Source organism: Simochromis diagramma, unplaced genomic scaffold (genome assembly GCF_900408965.1).
Source record: "Simochromis diagramma unplaced genomic scaffold, fSimDia1.1 OVJJ01000802.1, whole genome shotgun sequence".
NCBI classification, from domain to species: Eukaryota; Metazoa; Chordata; class Actinopteri; order Cichliformes; family Cichlidae; genus Simochromis; species Simochromis diagramma.
In genome coordinates this window covers 21,825,323-21,844,850 of record NW_024387492.1, presented here as the reverse complement: position 1 = coordinate 21,844,850, position 19,528 = coordinate 21,825,323, and the positions used below count along the sequence as shown (strand labels likewise).

The following is a 19,528-nucleotide window of genomic DNA, read 5'->3' as shown; positions in this document are numbered from 1 at the left end:
TGTAATAAAATAAGTAGAGTAATATATTAAATATTATTTTATTGGGGGAGAAAATCAGACCTGTCAGTCATAACTGTCTTAATTCATATAGAATAGATATCAGAGGAAAAACAGGCTGACGTTTGCTAAATGGGTCAAACTGGGCAGAAATGATACACATAAAATCCTTATAAAATATGATGTAACACTACAGACCAGCAGGCACGTGCAGAGGGGGGGGGCTATAGGGGCTTGAGCACCCTCCCCTTTCCTGATGGGTGCCCAAAGTGCCCTTTTGTTGAGCCAACTTTTTAAAAAAAATTTTTTTTTTTTTTAATGTTTTTAACATTAGCTAAAAAGATTGATTCCTTTTCTTCACACACTGCTGAGTTTGTCCTGTCTGATCATCACAGGTGGAAGGCCTTTGTCTCATCAGCTCTCCCTCAGAGATTATCACAGATGATCTGCAGCAGTGAGTTTCTCAGTCTGTCCTGACTCTGGACACTTGCATTTCTCAAGCATGGAAATCAAATGTGTGATAAACTGCAGAATTAAAACACAAGTTATTTTATAAATACATGTTATACTTTTATTTTACAATCACAAAGAAAACAAGAGAAGGGAAATGTGCAGGACAGACAGAAAGGTGGCAGGCTCAGAGAGCATACACTACTACAAAAAGAGCGCACTGAGTATTTCCTGTTCGTGTAAGTATTTGTGTTATTAGGGGTACTAAATAAAATGAGGATGTAAAGTGGTTAAATTACTACACTGGCCAAACGCCCCTGTGAATAAATTACCATTCTTTTAACTTTAACTTTCTCCTTAAAACAAACATACGTTTGACTTGACACCACCAAACAAAACCTGCTTAGGCACCACAATAAACAAACTCACATTAACATTAGTGTAATCGATCCTGATGTTTGTATGGGACTGTAAAAGTGATATTCAGTTGAGTGTCATGGTCCTCCTCCTGTCCTCCACAGCTTTCTGTCAAGGTTTAGGCAGCATTCACAACCTGTCTACATTTTTCAGATTGAAGCAAAGGACCTTGTATGAAAAGCGGTTCATTACTAGAAGCTTTTTAACACAGTCATCTTTGGTGACATCTGGCAAAAAATATGAAGAGCAGCTTGAATCTACAACTTTTAATACATTATGACAGAAGAGGATTGGGGGCACTGGGGGGGGAAAAGTGGGCAAGTCTTTTTTTTTTTTTCTTTTCCAGAATTGTGAGCTTTTTTTACTCACAATTCTGACTTTAATCTCAGAGTTTTGAAAAAAAGAAAAAACATAAGACGTGCCCACTTTTTTTTCTTTTTAGTGGCACTAATCGTCTTCCGCAGCCCCATGCGATCGCACATTTCCTGTTGGCTGTCCCGGTGCTTGCTTCAGCTTCAAACGGGCACATACAGCCAAGGTAATTTGGAAAGCTGGATGATTTTATGCATTTACATACAACTTGAATGCTACGAAAACAGGTATTTACCCCCCAAAACAAGTTTTCAAGTCTAACGGTGTGTTCACACCGAACGCGATGGGCGCGAGAAAAAAGCCCCAAACGCCCCTAACTTGACGCGTGCACATTCGCACCTCTACGCGTGTCCAAGAAAAATCCATCGCGCCCCAAAATATCATATTTTAACGCGCGTGAACCGGAAATGTGGGAGGAAGTTTTGCCAGACCGGTATCTTTGCAAGATGGCAGGTGTCGAGCTAGCGCTTGAAGAGAGAGTCTCCCTTCTCTATTTACTGTGGAGAGCAGAGTAGCGGCGTAAAGGACGTCCTCGCCGTACCTGGGTCCATCAGGTCCTCCAGAGGTGTGAGCAGTTTGGTGAGTTTCACCACTTGCTCCAGGAGTTGCGCCTGGATTACGGCCGATTCCAGCGCTATCACCGTCATTCACTCGGCCAGTTTGAGGACCTGCTGTCCCGCGTCGGTCCCAGAATCGCCCGCCTAGACACCAATTACAGGCGCTCAATCCCACCTGCAGAGCGCCTGTCCGTCTGCCTGAGGTTAGTAAAAGTATTTAATACGGTAGTCCTTTATTGATATCTGTGCTAATATGCTAAACCATCCATTTATACACTGCTAACATGGATGTGCTATGCTAACAGTGAATGCTCTCGGTGTTTACTGAAAGCAAACTGTGGTACAGAGACGACTCTTTATAATATTTCTAGTGATACTCAGAAGGTCTCATCAAGCCCCGATTTAATTCGATTTATGCTGTTATCAGTGTTTGAATGATAGCATGGCTGTGGTGTCACATCAATGTATGCGCTCGGTGTTTGCTGATATCAAACTGTAGCATTAGGACCACTGAGTTAACCTTTGTAGTGATACTCACTCCTTTTTATTTAGACCTGGTTTGATTCTGGGATAGTTGAATGTTTGTATATAATCCCTGCAGCTGTCAGACTCTATAACAGGGGTCACCAGCCTTTATTAAAACAGAGTTAGATAAAACTGAACAGTTTGGTTCATCTCTAGTTACATGGTTCTATCTGGATAAGCTGTCTTATCACAGATTAATTTTTCAAAAATATTAATGATTTAAGCAAGGAAAGGGCTACATGTCAACATACAACTCTTTATTTCTATTAATGTCTTACTTCATTCCTACCTGATTGACATGTTTAGGAATTATGAGTGATTGGCTCACTGTAGTTGTGAAAGTTGCTACCAATCAAATTATGATATGTTAAAGTTAAAATAAAACACAACTGTTTTAGATATTATCTAATATACATTTTGTAATTATCCTTATAATTACAAAATGTTTTATGTAAGATTTAAGTTTTGTGATTTAAATCTGACATCACAAAAGTATTTTGGAATTTGAATAATGTATTTTGTAACTGCAGTACACATAATACTGATTTTGAACAATTTTGTCCAGGTTCCTTGTCACCGCGGACTCCTTCAGCACCAAGCGTTCAGTTACAGAGTCGGTGTGTCAGATCACCCCCCAGGCAGCGACGGCCATCTGGGACTGTCTAGTGGACGACTTCATGGCTGTGCCTTCACCTGGAGACTGGCGGTCCATCACAGAGGGATTCCAGGAGCGCTGGAACTTCCCTCTGTGCTGTGCAGCTCTGGATGGGAAGCACGTCCAGACAAAGGCACCCCATATATCATATAGGAGACACACACATTGATATACACTAAATCTTTATTTCATTTCTTTTTTGTGGTGCCCAAATTTATGCACCTGCTTGATTTTGTTTAAACAATTATTGCACACTTTCTGTAAATCCAGTAAACTTCTTTTCACTTCTCAAATATCACTGTGTGTGTCTCCTGTATGATATTTAACTGACATTTTTTATTGTAACAACCAACGATTTATACAGGAAAATAATGTCTATTAACAAGGTTGCCCAAACTTTTGCATCCCACTGTATTAGTATATTTTGTCATTAGTATAATATGAAATAAATTCTACATGTGTCAAGTCGTGTGCCAACATTTGCTGTGTAGTAGAACTGAGACATTAGTCATTATAAAAATTTATTTTAAATAATATTAAAATTCTCAAACAGAAAAACATTAAACATAAATATATAAGTATTTACAGAGAGACAGGAATAAAAAGGACCAGCTGCTCTCCAGAGCAGGAACAAGGCTGAGGTCACCTGCCCCTCCCTTCCTTCCCTCCCCATCTCCAGCTGCCTCCCTCTTCCCGCTCCACCACAACCACCCACACATGTAGGGCCTTGGAGTAGGGGTATGTCACCAGGGTGCAGAGGAGGCTACCCCCCCCCCCCCCCTGTCCCCTTCTGGCTGCCTCTGCCTCAATTTTATCCCACAACTTAGACATTCACATTACTCACACTCTCATTACGCATACATATAGGATCTTGGGGGTGGGCACGATACACGGAGTCAGAATTACCATCAGGGTGTACACCCCACCCCTGGCGTCGTTGCCCACCTCTCAATTTTGAATACACGTAGACATTGAGGGCTAGCAGGAGGGACTATGCGCTTACCTGCTGCTCTCTGGCAGGTAGCTCCATGTCCTCCTGGGTTTTAAATGCACCTTAGAACACACATGCATCAACACTACAATGAGCGGGTGGAGGGAGGTTTGGAGTCTTCTCTCACCCCCGTTCTCTGCGGCCTGCTGGAGCGGGGGGGCTAGGAGGAGGAGTTGGCCGTCCGACTGCGGTCTGGAGTGTGGGGCCTCCCTGCTGCTGCGGAGTCGGGGCGGTCTGCCTCTCCCCACCGCAGGGAAAAGGGTAACACCACCTGGGTCTGGGTGCAGTTCCCCCCTCCAGGGGCAAGGGTACCTAGACCCGGTTCGTAGAGTACGCTTGGGGAGTGTGACCGTGTGTACAGCGTCTCTTTATGTCTGTCTCCATGTTGGTTGAGTGTGGAGTAAGTGCATATGAGAGCATGAGGGTGGGAATGGATGTTTGTGTCTGTGTGTGCCTGTATGTCTGTGTCTATATGTCAGGTTGGGTATCAGACGCCACCTCTCTGGGGACATCTCAGGCCCTCCAAGGTTTGGAGGCCTATCTCCACCCACCACCACTTCCCCTGCCAGTGGCGGACTCCCTCAGGTGTCGGTGCGTTGGTGGTTCTTTGTGTCTGGGGGTGGGCGTCCGGGTACACACCGGCTCACTCCTTGGCGGCCGCTTATCGGGGCCTGGAGCCTGGGGTTCGCTCGGGCCACTTCGGAGGTGGGGTGCCCCCGGCCTCTCGGCCTGAGGCTCGGTCACTCAGGCACAGCTGGCTGCCGGCGGAGCTCACGGGCGCGTCACTGCAACTCCCCCTGGCTTCTGCTCCGCGGCTGCTGAGTGAGCCCTCATCTGGGACTCTCCTCAGCTCTTACTGGGACAGTGGCGCGGCTGCCCCTCTGTTGGTCTTCCTTGGTCTCTTGTGTTCTGGGGGCCTCTGGATGTCTGGAGTTTTGATCTCCTCCATACCTGCTTCATACCCTGGAGGATGGGGCTGTGGCTCCCCACACTCCCTAGCAGATCGTTACATGGAGAAACCTTTGGAATGCAAGCATGCTGATCCACACAGGTATGCACACAGGTGTACACACGGGTATTCACAGACGCGGACTACAGCTTTCTTGGCTGCTGCCTCAAAGCACATTGTGCGCTGTCTATCTTGCGTGCTGCACAATATCGTTTATTATTTAGTATCTACTGATATCTACTGCTAGCTAGTTTATTGTGATGGTGCCGTTTTTTTTTATTTATTATGTTGCTCTTTGTTGTTTGCTTTCTCTTCTGTTTTTTTTCTCCATACAGGTGACTCAGGAGTTTTGTTCTTTTTTTTTTTTTTTTTTTTTTTTTTCTTTCTTCCCCCCCTTCTCACCGTCTCTTCTCCCATTTGGTTTTCTTTCTCTCCCTCTCTTTCTTTCATTCTTTCTCCCTGTCCTATCCTCCAGTCATGTCTGTCCCGTTTGTAGCAACTGAAAATAAAATAAATTCATAATTATAATAAAGGTCAATCAAATGGACCAATATGGCAAGGCCATGACGATCCACTTGGTAAAATAAATCCGCTTGGCATCTTTCTTGGCCTTAAGACAACAATTCTGATGGCTATAGATCCAAACGGGACACAAAAAAAAAAAAAAAAAGGAACAAGGCTGAGGAGGAAATGCTCCATTGGAGACTGGTGTGGACTCTTCAGGGACACCAGGATGGCCAGCTCCACCACCGATGGACCGTCCTGGGACCCGTCCCTCATCTGCCTCGGAGCCGTCCTCCCCTGTGGGCCTGTAAAACAGCACAAAACACAAAGAAATGAGAAGGCTGCTACTAGATTTTAATTTCAACATTGAGAAAAAAAACAAAACAAAAACAGGATATAATCAGATTGGTTGTAGATATTTAGTAAAGGTGATCACAAGGGAACCCACCGACTAAAAAGGTATCAGTGCTTGCTGTACATACCTGTGGGTGCAGCAGCAGGAGCTCAGGGACTGGGCAGCCAGGAGAAGCAACAGGGGATGCTCTGCTGCAGAATCAGTTGGTTCTATCAATACAGTATTAAATGTTAACAGGTTGAATATAATAATCATGGAGTAGACAGTGGTCCCTCATTTATTGCAGCAGGGGTTCTCAGAATAACTAGCCCCTGGCCACGCACTTTATACACTGTTTTCTCCACACACATGAACATTGGTCACAGTTCTCACAATTGATTCTCAAAGTGCAAACCTTTGTAGATTGCAAAACGTAAAAGTATTATTATGCCGCGGTTTGTCTTCATCTGCCTGCCACTTTCGTGCGCCTTTTTCCCCTCGCGGTGCAGGTGTCTATTTCCGAATGAGGCTCATAGTTATGGGTGTTTTTGTGCTGTTTGTTCTATTGGACGTGATGGTTATCAAAACCAAACATGATAAAATTGACAAGCGCAGGAGATTTGTCAATCAGGCTGCAGAATGCAATGCTGTACGGTGCAAAAAAAAGAAAATAAAAAAAAAAGAGGCAGTGACAGATGAACAGCGGGACCACTGTGTGCTGTTTATTAATAAACAATAAAATATATTCTTAAATGACAACATGCCTAAAAGCAGAACGGTATTTGTACGTCAGTGGGAAAATAGCGGTGGCTTGCTAGCTTTTGTGCGGCTTCCCCGGGTCAGTGAAAACTTTAGAGAAAACTTAAGAAAAATGAATGAACTTACCAGGTTGCCCGATCTCTTTACATATCTTCCTCCAAGCTCGGTCCTTTATATTCCTGTCTCGGTCCAGAAAGCAGCTGGTGTCGTATGGCTCCGGGTTGTTTGCTACGGCATTGATTAGCCTTCCTTCTATTGAAGAATAAAGGGCTTTGGCTGGATCTGCCCCTTTGAACTAGGTAACAGCCACGTTACCAGGTTCCTGATTGGTTGTCGCGGCGCGATTTGACGCTGGAGTTCAGATTTTTCCAACTCGAGCGGTGGACGCGAAACGCGTGTATGCACAAAATGCAACACATAAACTCACGCGCGTGGTTTTTTTCGCGAGTCAAACGCCTGAAACGCGCTACACTCACGCGCGTTTCAGGCGTTTTGGCGTTTTCGCGACGCAAATCTGCTTCCGAATTTTCGCGGGAGCCGCAATCGCGGGTCAGCGCGCCTTTCCATTGACTTTACATGTAAGCCTGACGCTCTGCCTGCCTCTATCGCGTTCGGTGTGAACACACCGTAAGACATTAGATAAACTTTTAAGTTAACTTTTTCATTGATTCGCAGTGTGCTCGCTGAATGACTCGGCACGTTTTAGTTTAATGCTACATTTTCACGATTTAAACAGCATAAAACACATAAGTAGACCTATGTCGGGCATTGTCTGACCCGCAGAATATTTTTTGCTAGTAAGTGTCTGTTCGCCTTTTTTTATCGAACTGTCAATTTTGAGTTTTAACCAAACCGCTAGCTAATAACTCAGAACGGCTGTTTCCGGTATTCATCACGCCTATTATTTGATCCTACCCCGATCTCGTGCGTGCGAAAAAAGGATTGTATTAAAAGTTTTACTTCTTTATTACAGTTGATAATTTGTTATCAAGCTGCGTTCAGCTGCGACATTTTCACAAGTCACTGCCAAAAACTGATTGCAGCTTCTACCTTGTTATCGGAATGTTGTTTGTGGCTTAAAATGACTTGACATCATTCATGAGGGATACATTTGACATGTGCTTCACATATTATAGACCAACAAGTTATCTTTTTTAAGCGTAGTAACTTAATTACTTTTTCTTGCAATACATACTATTTTTGTGATATTTACGTTTAAGCACTTGGTAAAATATTGCAAACCCTTTCACGCGTGGAACATTATTCTTTTATAGCTTTATTTGCAGCTTTCTGACATGAAAAAGCATGGTGGAATATCTTGCTGAACTGAACTTTTTTTTTCTCATAGAGAATTATATTTTATACAGTGATGCAAAAAACAAAAATGCCCATTGGCTGAAAATCGGGAGTGTTAATCTTTGTTCTTGTCATTTCAGTTTGTGAAAATGGCTGTTAAGCACTATCTGATAATCCCAATTCTGGCAGTGTCTGTGTTGGCAGGTGAGCATCATGGTGAGTTTGTTCTGTAAATCATTGTAAAACCGCTCACACCCTGTCAGATCTGGACACAGTTATTTAATAAATACTACAGACACATACAGTGGGATGCAAAAGTTTGGGCAACCTTGTTAATAGTCATCATTTTCCTGTATAAGTCTGTGGTTGTTACAATAAAAAAATGTCAGTTAAATATATCACATGGGAGACACACACAGTGATATTTGAGAAGTGAAATTAAGTTTATTGGATTTACAGAAAGTGTGCAATAATTGTTTAAACCAAATCAGGCAGGTGCATAAATTTGTGCACCACAAAAAAAGAAATGAAATCAATATTTAGTAGATCCGCCTTTTGCAGAAATTACAGCCTCTAAACCACATGTGTCAAAGTCAAGGCCCGCGGGCCACATCCGGACCAGCGTACATTTATATCCGCCCCGCGAGATCATTTTATATAGATTTATTATTATTGTTATGCATGACCCGGCGATATGAGGCGCTAATAACACACAAACTACAGATCCCATAATGCAGCGCTGCAGCCTCCTTGCAGAACGCTAGGCTACCTGGGAACATTCCCCTGTCAATCAGGTCAAACTTCTGTTAGCTAGCCCCTCACAGTGGCGAAGAGAAAAGTTGATTCTGAAAACAGAGCCTTTCAGCACCAGTGGCGGGAGACTGAATATATGTTTACAAACATTGCTGGTAAACCTGTATCTTATTTGTGGAGCTAATGTGGCTGTAATTAAGGGGTTTAATTTAAGACTGCACTACGAGTCAAAACATAAGCTGAAAACTGAGCCTGTGGCCTTCCATTTTCTCAATATGTTCCTAACTGTGGAAACAGACAGCTTAAATCTCTGAGACAGCTTTCTGTATCCTTCCCCTAAACCAGTGGTTCCCAAACTTTTTTTTGTTAGGCCCCCCTTTGTTTTACAAGAAAATGTTTGCGCCCTCCCCCCATGCATGCGCACAAACACATCCTCCAACAACACACACCCATATTTTGCTCCATTGCGGTTTATTTCACACCTCAAACATTTAGTAAACAATTAAGCAAATAAAAGTAATCTGCAATAAATTACAGGTATAATAAAATAAACTACTAACTCTTTTACGCTACATCCACACCTACACGGGTATTTTTGAAAACGCAGCTGTTTCTATGCGTTTGGGCCTTTCGTCCACACGTAAACAGCATTTCTAATCACAGAAAACTGAGATTCTTTAATACTCCTTTTTTGCGTTTACGTGTGGACGAGGAATACAGAGTTCGTCACGCAACGTCAAAGGTATGTGCCTTTTTTCACGTCACGCATGTTATTGTTTACATGAGATGAATTGCAGAATGGCAGATAGTCAGATTAACAGTATTTTATCTCTATCTGCAAGTTTTACACGCTTGCATATAAACACTAGGGGTGCAACGATATTCGTATCGATATTGAACCGTTCGATACAGTGCTTTCGGTTCGGTACGCATATGTATCGAACAATACAACATTTGTAATTTATTTTATCAATTTTCCTTCTGACGATGCTGTCTGTGTTGAGCGCTCAGTGAATCTGCGTTCGACTACTCCGCCTAGGCTGCACTGTCGAGCGCAGATCCACTGAGCGCTCAACACAGACAGCATAGTCAGAAGGAAGAGCGCAGGGCAAGCTAGCGAGACAGAAGTTAAGCTCTACTTGCAACATTCAGATCTGGCGTTTGGAATTATTTTGGTTTTCATGTGACGTATGACCCTGAAGGTAAGCGAGTCATGGACTAAAGTAAAACAGTATGTTGGATGTGCCATGCAATGCTCAATTACATTGGTGTGAACTAGTGTGTTAGCGCAGTTAGCTCGTTAACGTGTTGGCCGTCCAGCCCCATGCACGGGGCGATCGGCGGTAGCTCGTTAACGGAGATTTGCCGTGTTGTGGCGTTAAGGTCTTTTCAACGAGATTAACCTGAAAGCACTAGTGGGAACACAACGAATATGACTGCACATTTACGCCGACATCATCCTAGTGCAAAGACAAAAACAACAAGCATGCTACTAACTTTAGCCGAGTCATTTAGACAGCTGTTAGCACATTATTCTCCTTATGCTGCTGAGAATATAGCCCAGAAGAAGCGGATAGTATAGCTTTTATTTTGGAAAGAGCCATTTCTCTGTAATAAACTCTCTTTTCCAAAGATGAGTGATTCCTCAATCAGATACAGGGCTTGCAATATCGCTAGCCCGACGTCCCGGAGCTAGCGATTTTTTCAGTCGGGCTACCAAAATCTATCTCTGCCCTGCCCGTCGGGCTATTGTAGGAAAAATATATGTCAATGCTTTTGCATTCTTTCAGAAATGTAGCTGGGTAATTATGTCATTGGCATCGGTGAGCCACTGTCAATATGTGACATATTGAAGTCGCATTTGAATTTGCGCTTGTTTTTTTGCTTTCACTTTGCAATGGTGCGAACTGTGTATAGAGAGCGACAGCACTGATCTGTGAGTGATGATAATTTGCGCACCAATTCCTCTGACATCGTCTTATTAATCGTTAGCTTACTATGCAAACATGACAAGTGAAATCTCCCGCAGCAAGCTTAAACATGTGAGAGGTTGATCGCGCAGAGAATCGCTGAGCTTATGTGAGCGTGTAAAAGCATTTCAGTTCTGCTGAGCCAAATAAGACAGGTCAGGGTGAAGAAGTGACAGCCAAAGAAAAGCTTACCACAAAACGGAGAAGTTATGACAAATCAGACTATAAGGCAAAAAGAAAGTGCAGCTTTATGGTTTCATGGACAAAATAATTTCTGTGGCTGCGATATGATGAGCTAAATAACCAGGGCTGCACATAAGTGGTCCGCAGGTGCGCATTCGCTGTCAAAATAAAAAACACGCACAAGGGTTAGGGTTAAATTTAAAAACTGTACTTTTGAGTTAAAATATATATTTATAATTTTAATAAATGACAAATTAAAAATGCATGAACATTTTTTGTATCGAAAAAATATCGAACCGTGACACCAAAGTATCGAACCGAACCGAACCGTGAATTTTGTGTATCGTTGCACCCCTAATAAACACGCAATTACTGTCCCTCTATTTAGAAAGGCAGAGGCGTCACGGTGTAATTATTTTACGTGTAGTTGTTTTTTTCCATGTGTAATAATTTTCAACATTGCTATCAATACATTTTTCAAAAAATGCCTCTCTGTGCAAAATGGGTTTAAAAATATAAACAACTGTGGGATGCTGTTTGTCCGTGATTTGAACCGGGGGACAAATCATTGCAGGATCAGCCTGATATTATTTGTATCCCACTGTAACTTTACTGTATAAAGAGCTAACATCTCCAAAATGTCAGGAGTAGTTAGTCATTACAACAAGTGTTTGTGAACTAAAAATCAAGAATGTGGGATACCGTTTGTCCGTGATTTGAACAGCCCAGCGCTGCTCCCGACGCAGGGAAAACCAATTCTGCAGCGGAGACCTACCTCGGCACTTGTGCAGGTGAAGCCAAAGGGCAGATATGCTTCACCATATTTTCTAGTCTTTGGCTTAGAATGAAGTCCGTTTGGAAACATATTCAGCGATGCTTCATCTCCTGCTTTGTGTTTGTGTGGGAGCCCCGTGCTAGCAGTGTCCAAGCGTTTTTTGTTCCCCCCCTGCTCCCCCCTAAGGGGCGGGCCCCACACTTTGGGAAGCTCTACCCTAAACCATGATGGTGAACAATCTTTGTCTTCAGGTCAATTGAAGGTTGTTTTGAGACCCCCATTGCTACTCTTCAGAGAAAATTAAAAGAGGAGGGAAACTTACAATTGGCCCCCTTAAATACTCTTTCTCATTATTGGATTCACCTGTGTATGTAGGTCAGGGGTCACTGAGCTTACCAAGCCGATTTGAGTTCCAGTAATTAGTTCTAAAGGTTTTGGAATCAATAAAATGGCAACAGTGCCCAAATTTATGCACCGGCCTGATTTTTAAACAATTATTGCACACTTTCTGTAAATCCAATAAACTTCATTTCACTTCTCAACTATCACTGTGTGTCTCCTATAATATATATTTAACTGACATTTTTTTTTTTGTAACAACCAATGATTTATACAGGAAAATAATGACTATTAACAAAGTTGCCCAAACTTTTGCATCCCACTGTATCAATGTGTCTCCAGGAGTTTAAATTGGTGCAGGGCCGCATTAAAATCCTCTACATTCAATCTTTTAGCCTTCTGATGAATTAACACTCAAATATAGACGCAATAAGTGTGATCTGGAAAACTGACTGCTTGTTAAATCAGTTTCTCCTTCAGCTCGCTATTTACCAGAACATTCTGCTATATCACAGGTAGACTGGTGCAGCATCAGCTATCTGTCTCACACGTCACTTTTCCATTATTCTTAATAACATGCAGATATACCCGATGAAGCTCTCACATCCTGCTTGCTGCTAGATATCTCACATTCCTTCACAGGTATATCTGGACTGACATTAGTAGGTCTCAGATTCATAAAATCTCAGCTGGTGAACACGTACTCTTTTAAAAGGATATGCTTTTATCTCTCTTTGCTATTTATCAAGTGCGTTTGTTGTACGTTTGGCATTATTCAAAGTACTGAAACCGTTGTCCTTTGAAAGCTGTGACAGGTTCCAGCACAACCAATGACCCTGAAATGGATCAGCTGAAGGTGGGGGATGATTCTGCTCCTTCAGTACAGGAAAATGTCACAGCTGAACCTGGAGAGACTGTCATTCTCCCTTGCAGAAATCCTAAAAATATTCCAGTCAAGGTTTTAGAGTGGCACAGAGCTAACAGTAGTCAGTATGTGCTCAGCTATCGCGATGAACAACTTGATTCAGAAGACCAAGATCCATCTTTTATCAACCGAGTGGATGTGAAGGACAGAAATATGACACATGGGGATTTGTCTTTGATTATGACGAATGTAACAACTAATGACACAGGGATATACGAGTGCAGAGCCTTTCAGAGTGGACCAAGCCGCATGAAGAGAGAAATTCTTGTCGTCAGCATTGTCAACCTGAAAGTCGCTCACTCTGGTGAGTTTATAAAGATAAATAAGATAAATTTTGTTATAAAGATGTTGCAGAGGGCACTTTTCTATAAGATGATGTCTAACAAAAGTCCAATCATACACCTCTCTGTCTGCAGGCCAAAAACCTGGCGCGAGGATCGATGGACTGAAAGGGGCCCTGTATGTTGGAGAATGGGTGATTATTGCTGTTGCAGTTGTAGTTGCAGTAACGGCTGGAATTTGTATCTATAAAATACCTTCTCGTAATTCTCAAGGGGTAATATAGAAAAGTACACAATTTTTTTTAACAAAGGAAATGAATTCTGCTCTTCAGTCATGACCTATCTGAACCTGGGATGGGAGGAAACGAGGATGGATGTGTTGGACTGAAGACCAAATACTGCCGCCGTGTGTCTGTTTGCATTGCTCTCAGTCTTCACAGACAGGATGACTTGATAAAAATCTACCAGTGCTGAGGTTACAGGACTCGCTTGTGTGCAGCTTCAAAAAGATTAGAATTTCTAACACACAACTAAATTCAAATTTAAGAAACAAAAGTGACAGTGCCCGTTTTTTAACTAATTTTCCCCAGAGGGCTGGTGGTCCCTCTCTGAAGCCAGACTATTTATAACAGTTCCCAGAAAACTGAGAGTAATGAGTTAAACTCAGTCATCCAGATTTATTTGGTGGGAATTGTGCTCACTATCTTGATCTTTTAGAGCACAGGTAACAGACTCCAGTCCTCGAGGGTCGGTGTCCAGAAACTTTTCCATGTGCAGCACACCTGAATACAATTATTCAGGTGGCTCAAGAGTTGGCAATTCGTCTTGTAATCGGAAGGTTGCCGGTTCGAGCCCCAGCTCTGACAGTCTCGATCGTTGTGTCCTTGGGCAAGACACTTCACCCGTTGCCTAATGGTGGTGGTCAGAGGGCCAGCAGCCTCGCCTCTGTCAGTGCGCCCCAGGGCAGCTGTGGCTACAATGTAGCTTGCCATCACCAGTGTGTGAAGGTGTGTGTGTGTGTGAATGGGTGGATGACTAAATGTAGTGTAAAGCGCTTTGGGGTCCATATTATATTAATTTAAAATAATTTCTTCCAACTTTCTTCCAACTTTCCTTTGATAATCAAAATATAATTAAAATGTTGTTACTGTTTCACTTTGTACTGTGCATAATGGCAATTGGTCCCTTTCCCATCTATGTCTTCAACCAATCAGCACACAAGCTTGTTCCTTCTGAGTCGGTTAAATTGTGACGGTGCTCAGCTGAGAGTTATGTAAACAGACACCAAAGCAAGAGCAAAAATCCAAGAAAAGGAAGTAAAATGAAATGTTTGTTATGACTTTATCTTTCAAAAGTCAGCTTTTAAACTGTCCCTTCCACTAACGCTAATTGATATCAAGTTGAATTACCTGCTTTTCCATGTTGACATTTTTCTTTCTTTCGTGGAGCTTTGTCACTTTTTGCTCTTCTGAAGTTTTTCAAGAAATTGCTTTCTAATGAAGAAAGTCATTTGTGTTTCCAGTAGAGTCCTACTGGAGGATATTGCAAACATTTTTACTTTTCATTTAAAAATAAATAAATAAATAAAAAAATAAAAATGAAGTTGTTAATTTTGTCATTTTGTTCATACACATATGGGCAGCAATGGAAAACATTTTACTCAGAAGAGATGGCTGTTGAAAACGGCACGTGCTTTTTATTTTTCTCTTTTTTTGTAAACCTGGCTGTAATATGACCAACACTAGCAAGAAAAAGTACAAGATCAACAGAAGCAAGAATAGGATTCATTAAGAGAGAAGAAGGCTTTGCTGGCTGATGACACTCCAGAAGAAATTTAGCTGGGTTGCAGACAAAAAAATCATCAAGAAGATGTAAAAATGCCACGTCGACTCAACTTCATGGTCATTTTGGAGAAAAGTTTGGAGATGCAACAGGACTACACATGTTTGAAGCTCCTCATCAAAAATTACCTGATGTCCTGAAGTGTGACTGAATGGATCTTGTCCTTGACTACAGACCAGCGTGCTCAATCAGCGTGAGGCTAAAAGTGTCCCTACCAGCCTCACAACTGAAGACACCATCAGAAATAGCAGTCTGGAGTGATCTACTGAAAGGTAAATACTGTTTAACTGAAGTCACACTGGCACGCTAATCTGAAGACAGTTAAGCAGTTAACATTAGTTTCTGTTAAAGCAGAGGTTTCAAATTTAAACTCCTTAAGAAGAAAACCACCTCAAGACACGTGTGTAGTTCATTGACAGGCTTTAATCTAACAGTTTTCTCTTGTACATGTACAGATCACAAACTGTCAACAAAAAGGTGCTTATTCAGCAAACAGCTTAATCAGTAATGCTTCCTGATTACACAAAGGCAGCCATACAGCCAACCCACAACAATATGTTTCACAAGCCTGAAAATGAGTCTTTTAGTTCTTGCACAGATTTCCACGCATCTCAAAGTGAAAGCTTCACAGGCCTGAACCATCAATTCAATGACTTAATTTATTTAGCTGTACCACACATTCCTCCTGCTGCTAAAACCATCTGGAAAACATACAACTTCAAACAAACTTTGCTATGATGAAAACTGACTTCACAGCCAAATTCTGCTGTAGTTCCATTCATCTTTTTACTTCAGTGATGTTCTTTATATCTCCATCACTCACTGCTGCAGGTAACCAGGCCAAACTGTTTCTCAAAGTTTTCTGTTTGTGATTTTGTGTTTTAGATCGTCACATGAAGTTTTGGAATGAGCCATCAATATGGAGCTTCCCTGTCTTTCCCAGCCTTATAGATACATCCAAGGTGAATGACCTGTTGGCAGCATGCTGCTTAGTTTGTTTGCCTTGAGGTTTTTTTTTTTTTTTTAGGGAACTAGACAACCAGCCCAGAAACACTACTTACTTGAACAAATTATTACTATTTTATCAATGTACGAGGCCAGTAAATTGTTGTTTCTCAGATTTATGATGGCACCCGTCACTAGTTGGGGCTTTGACAGGAAATTTTGGACAAACGTAAAACCGATGACAGCCGTGACAACCAGTGAAATTTTGAAGAACTGTGACAATAACAAATAATTAGAAAATAAGTGGTTGTAAACTCACATTAAACCACCTGATATCTCACAGGTGTGAAATGGGGGGGGAGGAATAAGAAAGCAAACCAACCATACATTTCAGGAATATTTAAAATAAACTTTTACCATTTAAGAAATTCACTACATCTTTTGGACACAGATTACTTTAAGAACCGTATTTAACCTCCTCCGTTACACAGACTGATTATATTTTAATGTTTTCAGAGTGTTTTTGTACTTTTTCCCCCCTCCTGCTTAAACAGCTAGAAAATTATTCACCAGCAATATTCCTTACACGAGTACATTAACTGTCTCTCTTTGTTAAAGACGTTGATGAAAAATCCTGTCACCAGGGGGTGACTGCCCTGACCGCAAAAAATGATTTTTGGCCTTCTAGAAGATATTTTCTGATGAGCTCAGTCACTCGCTTTGTGTTATACTTAATACTAAAAGGAGGATTATCCAGGAAATACCTGCATATATGTTTTATGTAAAAAATAACCTATTTTTATTCCCTGGCTTTTAACTCTGTGGGTAACTGACATTTTTATTGTTTTTTAACTTTATTGCTATGTCTGGTTTTATTACTATGTGCATATTAGTACTGTACAGCACTTTGGTCTACCAGGTGTGTTTTTAAAGTGCTATATAAATAAATAAATGATGATGATGATGATGATGATGTGAGGGGTCAGATCCACCTGCTTTTTAAAGACTGACCATTGAGGACTGAGATCTGGAAAGTTTTCTGTTCATGGCTTCAAAATGTTAATCTGAGCCACTTAATCATCACTTTTACCTTATGTAATGATCCTGTGTGATGTTGGAAAATACAGATTTGTTCCGTTTGGTCAGTCCTTAAAAAGCTGAAAGTCACAAACTGTGATCATCTAGGAGCTCTAATGAGGCAGGAATGGATCTCCATGAATCAGGATTTGACCCAGACACTGATGTCCATCATGCCACATAATTGATAATAATCAGTTTTATCATGTTTTTGTTTGTTTGTTTGTTTTTTCCAACAGGAAAGAGGAAATGAGGGGTGCATGTCCTTCGTGCACTGATGGAGATGTTTACGAGGCTAAGGAGAAACCTGAACACTTTACCCAGATGTTCAGGACATGAAGAAAGGGTGGCTGCTGCACAGAACCAGGATCGGGCAATCCACACTTGTTTTCTAAAGAGGATTTCTACCCAAAGTTGGGCAGATTTTCTCAAAGAAAATACTCCTGTGTCTCTACCAATGGATAAAAATGTTGTATTTTAAGTCTGTAAAATATTCTGTTTACTATTATAATGATGTGTATGCGTAGTTTTAAATCTTCTTTGATAATAGGCTTTTTAACAAAACTGGCTGATTTTAATGGTGTTAACTGTGCAGTTAAGTGATCATGCTCATTTAATCAAATTAAAACCTACTGATGTTCTGACCTTCATAGTCAATCTAGTATCTAGCTGTAGTAGTAGTATGTTACAAGCAAAATGTATTTTAAGTATCACAATTACTCTTATAATCTCATACAATGTTGTGAATCAATGTTTGTTTCATTTGTACAGTCATTAGCAGCAGTCTTTAAGCAATTAGTTAGCAACTTGCAGTTATCTATAGAAAGAGATATTATGTAAAAATGCAAAAAAAATCTGAGCTAATAGACTCAACATTTAATATAGCGTCATGCACGCACCCATACATTACTTTTATTTCTGTAGAAATCTGTATTAGGACCTGTGTTTAACTGTATTTTAAACAAATTAACCTTAAAAAAAAGAATTCTTTGTTTACCTCAAACATTCAGGCGATCATACTTTATGATCGGATGATCAGGTAAGAGCCTCGGATGACACAGAGGCTCTTAACCTGAGAAGGGAAAACTGTGGAGTTATCGATGGTGGTAATTAAATGGGGGGAAAATGATAGGTGAACAGATTCCTTAATAACAAACTACAAAAGAGAAAAGACAAACGTTGATGGGATGCTGTCATGCTTTATCAGAATAAGTCCATCTATTTTCCTCCAACTTTTTAAATTCAGGGTTGCAGCAGGGGTGGGGGTGTTGGAGCCTATCCTACATGTTACACAGTCCACCCTGGACTTTCACACCTACACCCAGATCAGCTAACAAGCATGTCTGGATTGTTTGGGGAAGCTGGAGAGAACCCATTCATACACAGGGAGTACATACAAGCTCCTCACAGAAAGACCTCAGCCAACCGGCAGGTTCAAGCTCAAGAACTTCTTCCTATGAAAAGATAAAAAAAGATGCTAGCAATATCCCGTTAGCACTGCCTGAGTTTTTAATTCAACTAACCTCTGTACCACTGGGCTGACAATGGTGGTAGATCCTAGATTTAAATCTCCCTGCTGGCTGGTGTCTTTCTAGAAACTTATGTTCTCCGTGTGCTTGTATGTACTTCAGCTTCTTCCCACAGTCCAAAGACATGCATAGGTTAGGTTAACTGGCAATTCTAATTCTAAATTGGCTGTACATGTGAATGGTTTTCTGTCTACAGACTGGTGATCTGTCCAGACTGTACCCTGCCACTTTCTGTATGACAGCTGGGATACAGTGTTTTCCTGTTTTGTTTTGTTTTTTGGCGGGGCCACTGTGTTATACTGAAGTCTTTAAAACATAATGAGACCTGATGTGAGTAGAGGCACATTCATTCACATCCTTTTATCCAAACTGAGCAACAAAGTCACCACAGTTAAAATGAGCCACACCAATAGTGACTCGTTTAAACTGACTTTAAGTAGAAATATGTTCTAATTAAAGACATCTGATGTCTTTAATTACTGCCTATAATGTAACTGTGTCCAGGAATATCGGCATTAGCACACAAGTGTCCGGAGACAGAGGCAACGTTTTAATTGTAAGTACTTAAAAAGGCAGCAAACCTGGTTAAGAAAAAAGGAGTAAAATAATGAATCAACAAACACATCCATAAAACATGGGGTTAGCTACAGTGGTAACCATTGCACAGCCCTACTGTAGCATTTTCTTAGGTGGAAATGAAAACAAAAAATGAAGTTTCTTTTTTCTCATTTCATTTCTCATTGTATTTGTTCAAAAGTAAATGTTAAGCTTTGTAAACCTTTGACGACTTCACATGCTCCTGATCAAAAGCAAACCATCACAGCTCGTTGGCGTGTTCATCATCATCTTTGACCTCTTGCTTGAATGTCGCTCCCAAAAGAACAAATGTTTTCCAGACACGTATAAGACTGATAATTATACAAAATTGTCTTTCTAATGATCTTTGTGAAGTTATTGTCTGTTAGCGATAGCTTTGATAGTTTGTTTTTCCTGTCTGAAGAACCTAATCTAAACTTTACAGGTGACTCAGGTAAAAAAAAACGTGCCAGTGCTGCTGATGTCAGCCTCCATCTTTCCATCTTTAGTATGTTGGCGCTGCACAT

At 41.2% G+C, this 19,528-nt stretch overlaps 1 protein-coding gene across 10 annotated transcripts; it reads left to right on the top strand.

The window, feature by feature from the left end:
* Window positions 1-1,309: 1,309 nt before the first annotated feature.
* LOC120725309 lies at window positions 1,310-19,300 on the top strand. 10 transcript variants are annotated; one of them, XR_005694092.1, is made up of 7 exons: window positions 1,310-1,402; window positions 7,947-8,010; window positions 12,960-13,055; window positions 13,168-13,307; window positions 14,778-15,146; window positions 15,760-15,836; window positions 17,136-19,300. XR_005694092.1 is itself a non-coding variant. In XM_040018116.1 (7 exons), the coding sequence occupies exons 1-5, from the start codon at window positions 1,449-1,451 to the stop codon at window positions 15,133-15,135; spliced, it is 729 nt and encodes a 242-aa protein (XP_039874050.1). In that variant the 5' UTR covers window positions 1,329-1,448; the 3' UTR covers window positions 15,136-15,146; window positions 15,760-15,836; window positions 17,136-17,884. The 10 variants fall into 10 exon arrangements, 6 of the variants coding, with proteins under 6 accessions (XP_039874050.1, XP_039874048.1, XP_039874049.1 ...); XR_005694091.1 differs by having other exon boundaries at window positions 7,947-8,022; XR_005694089.1 differs by having other exon boundaries at window positions 1,325-1,463; window positions 7,947-8,022.
* The last annotated feature ends 228 nt before the right edge of the window (window positions 19,301-19,528 follow it).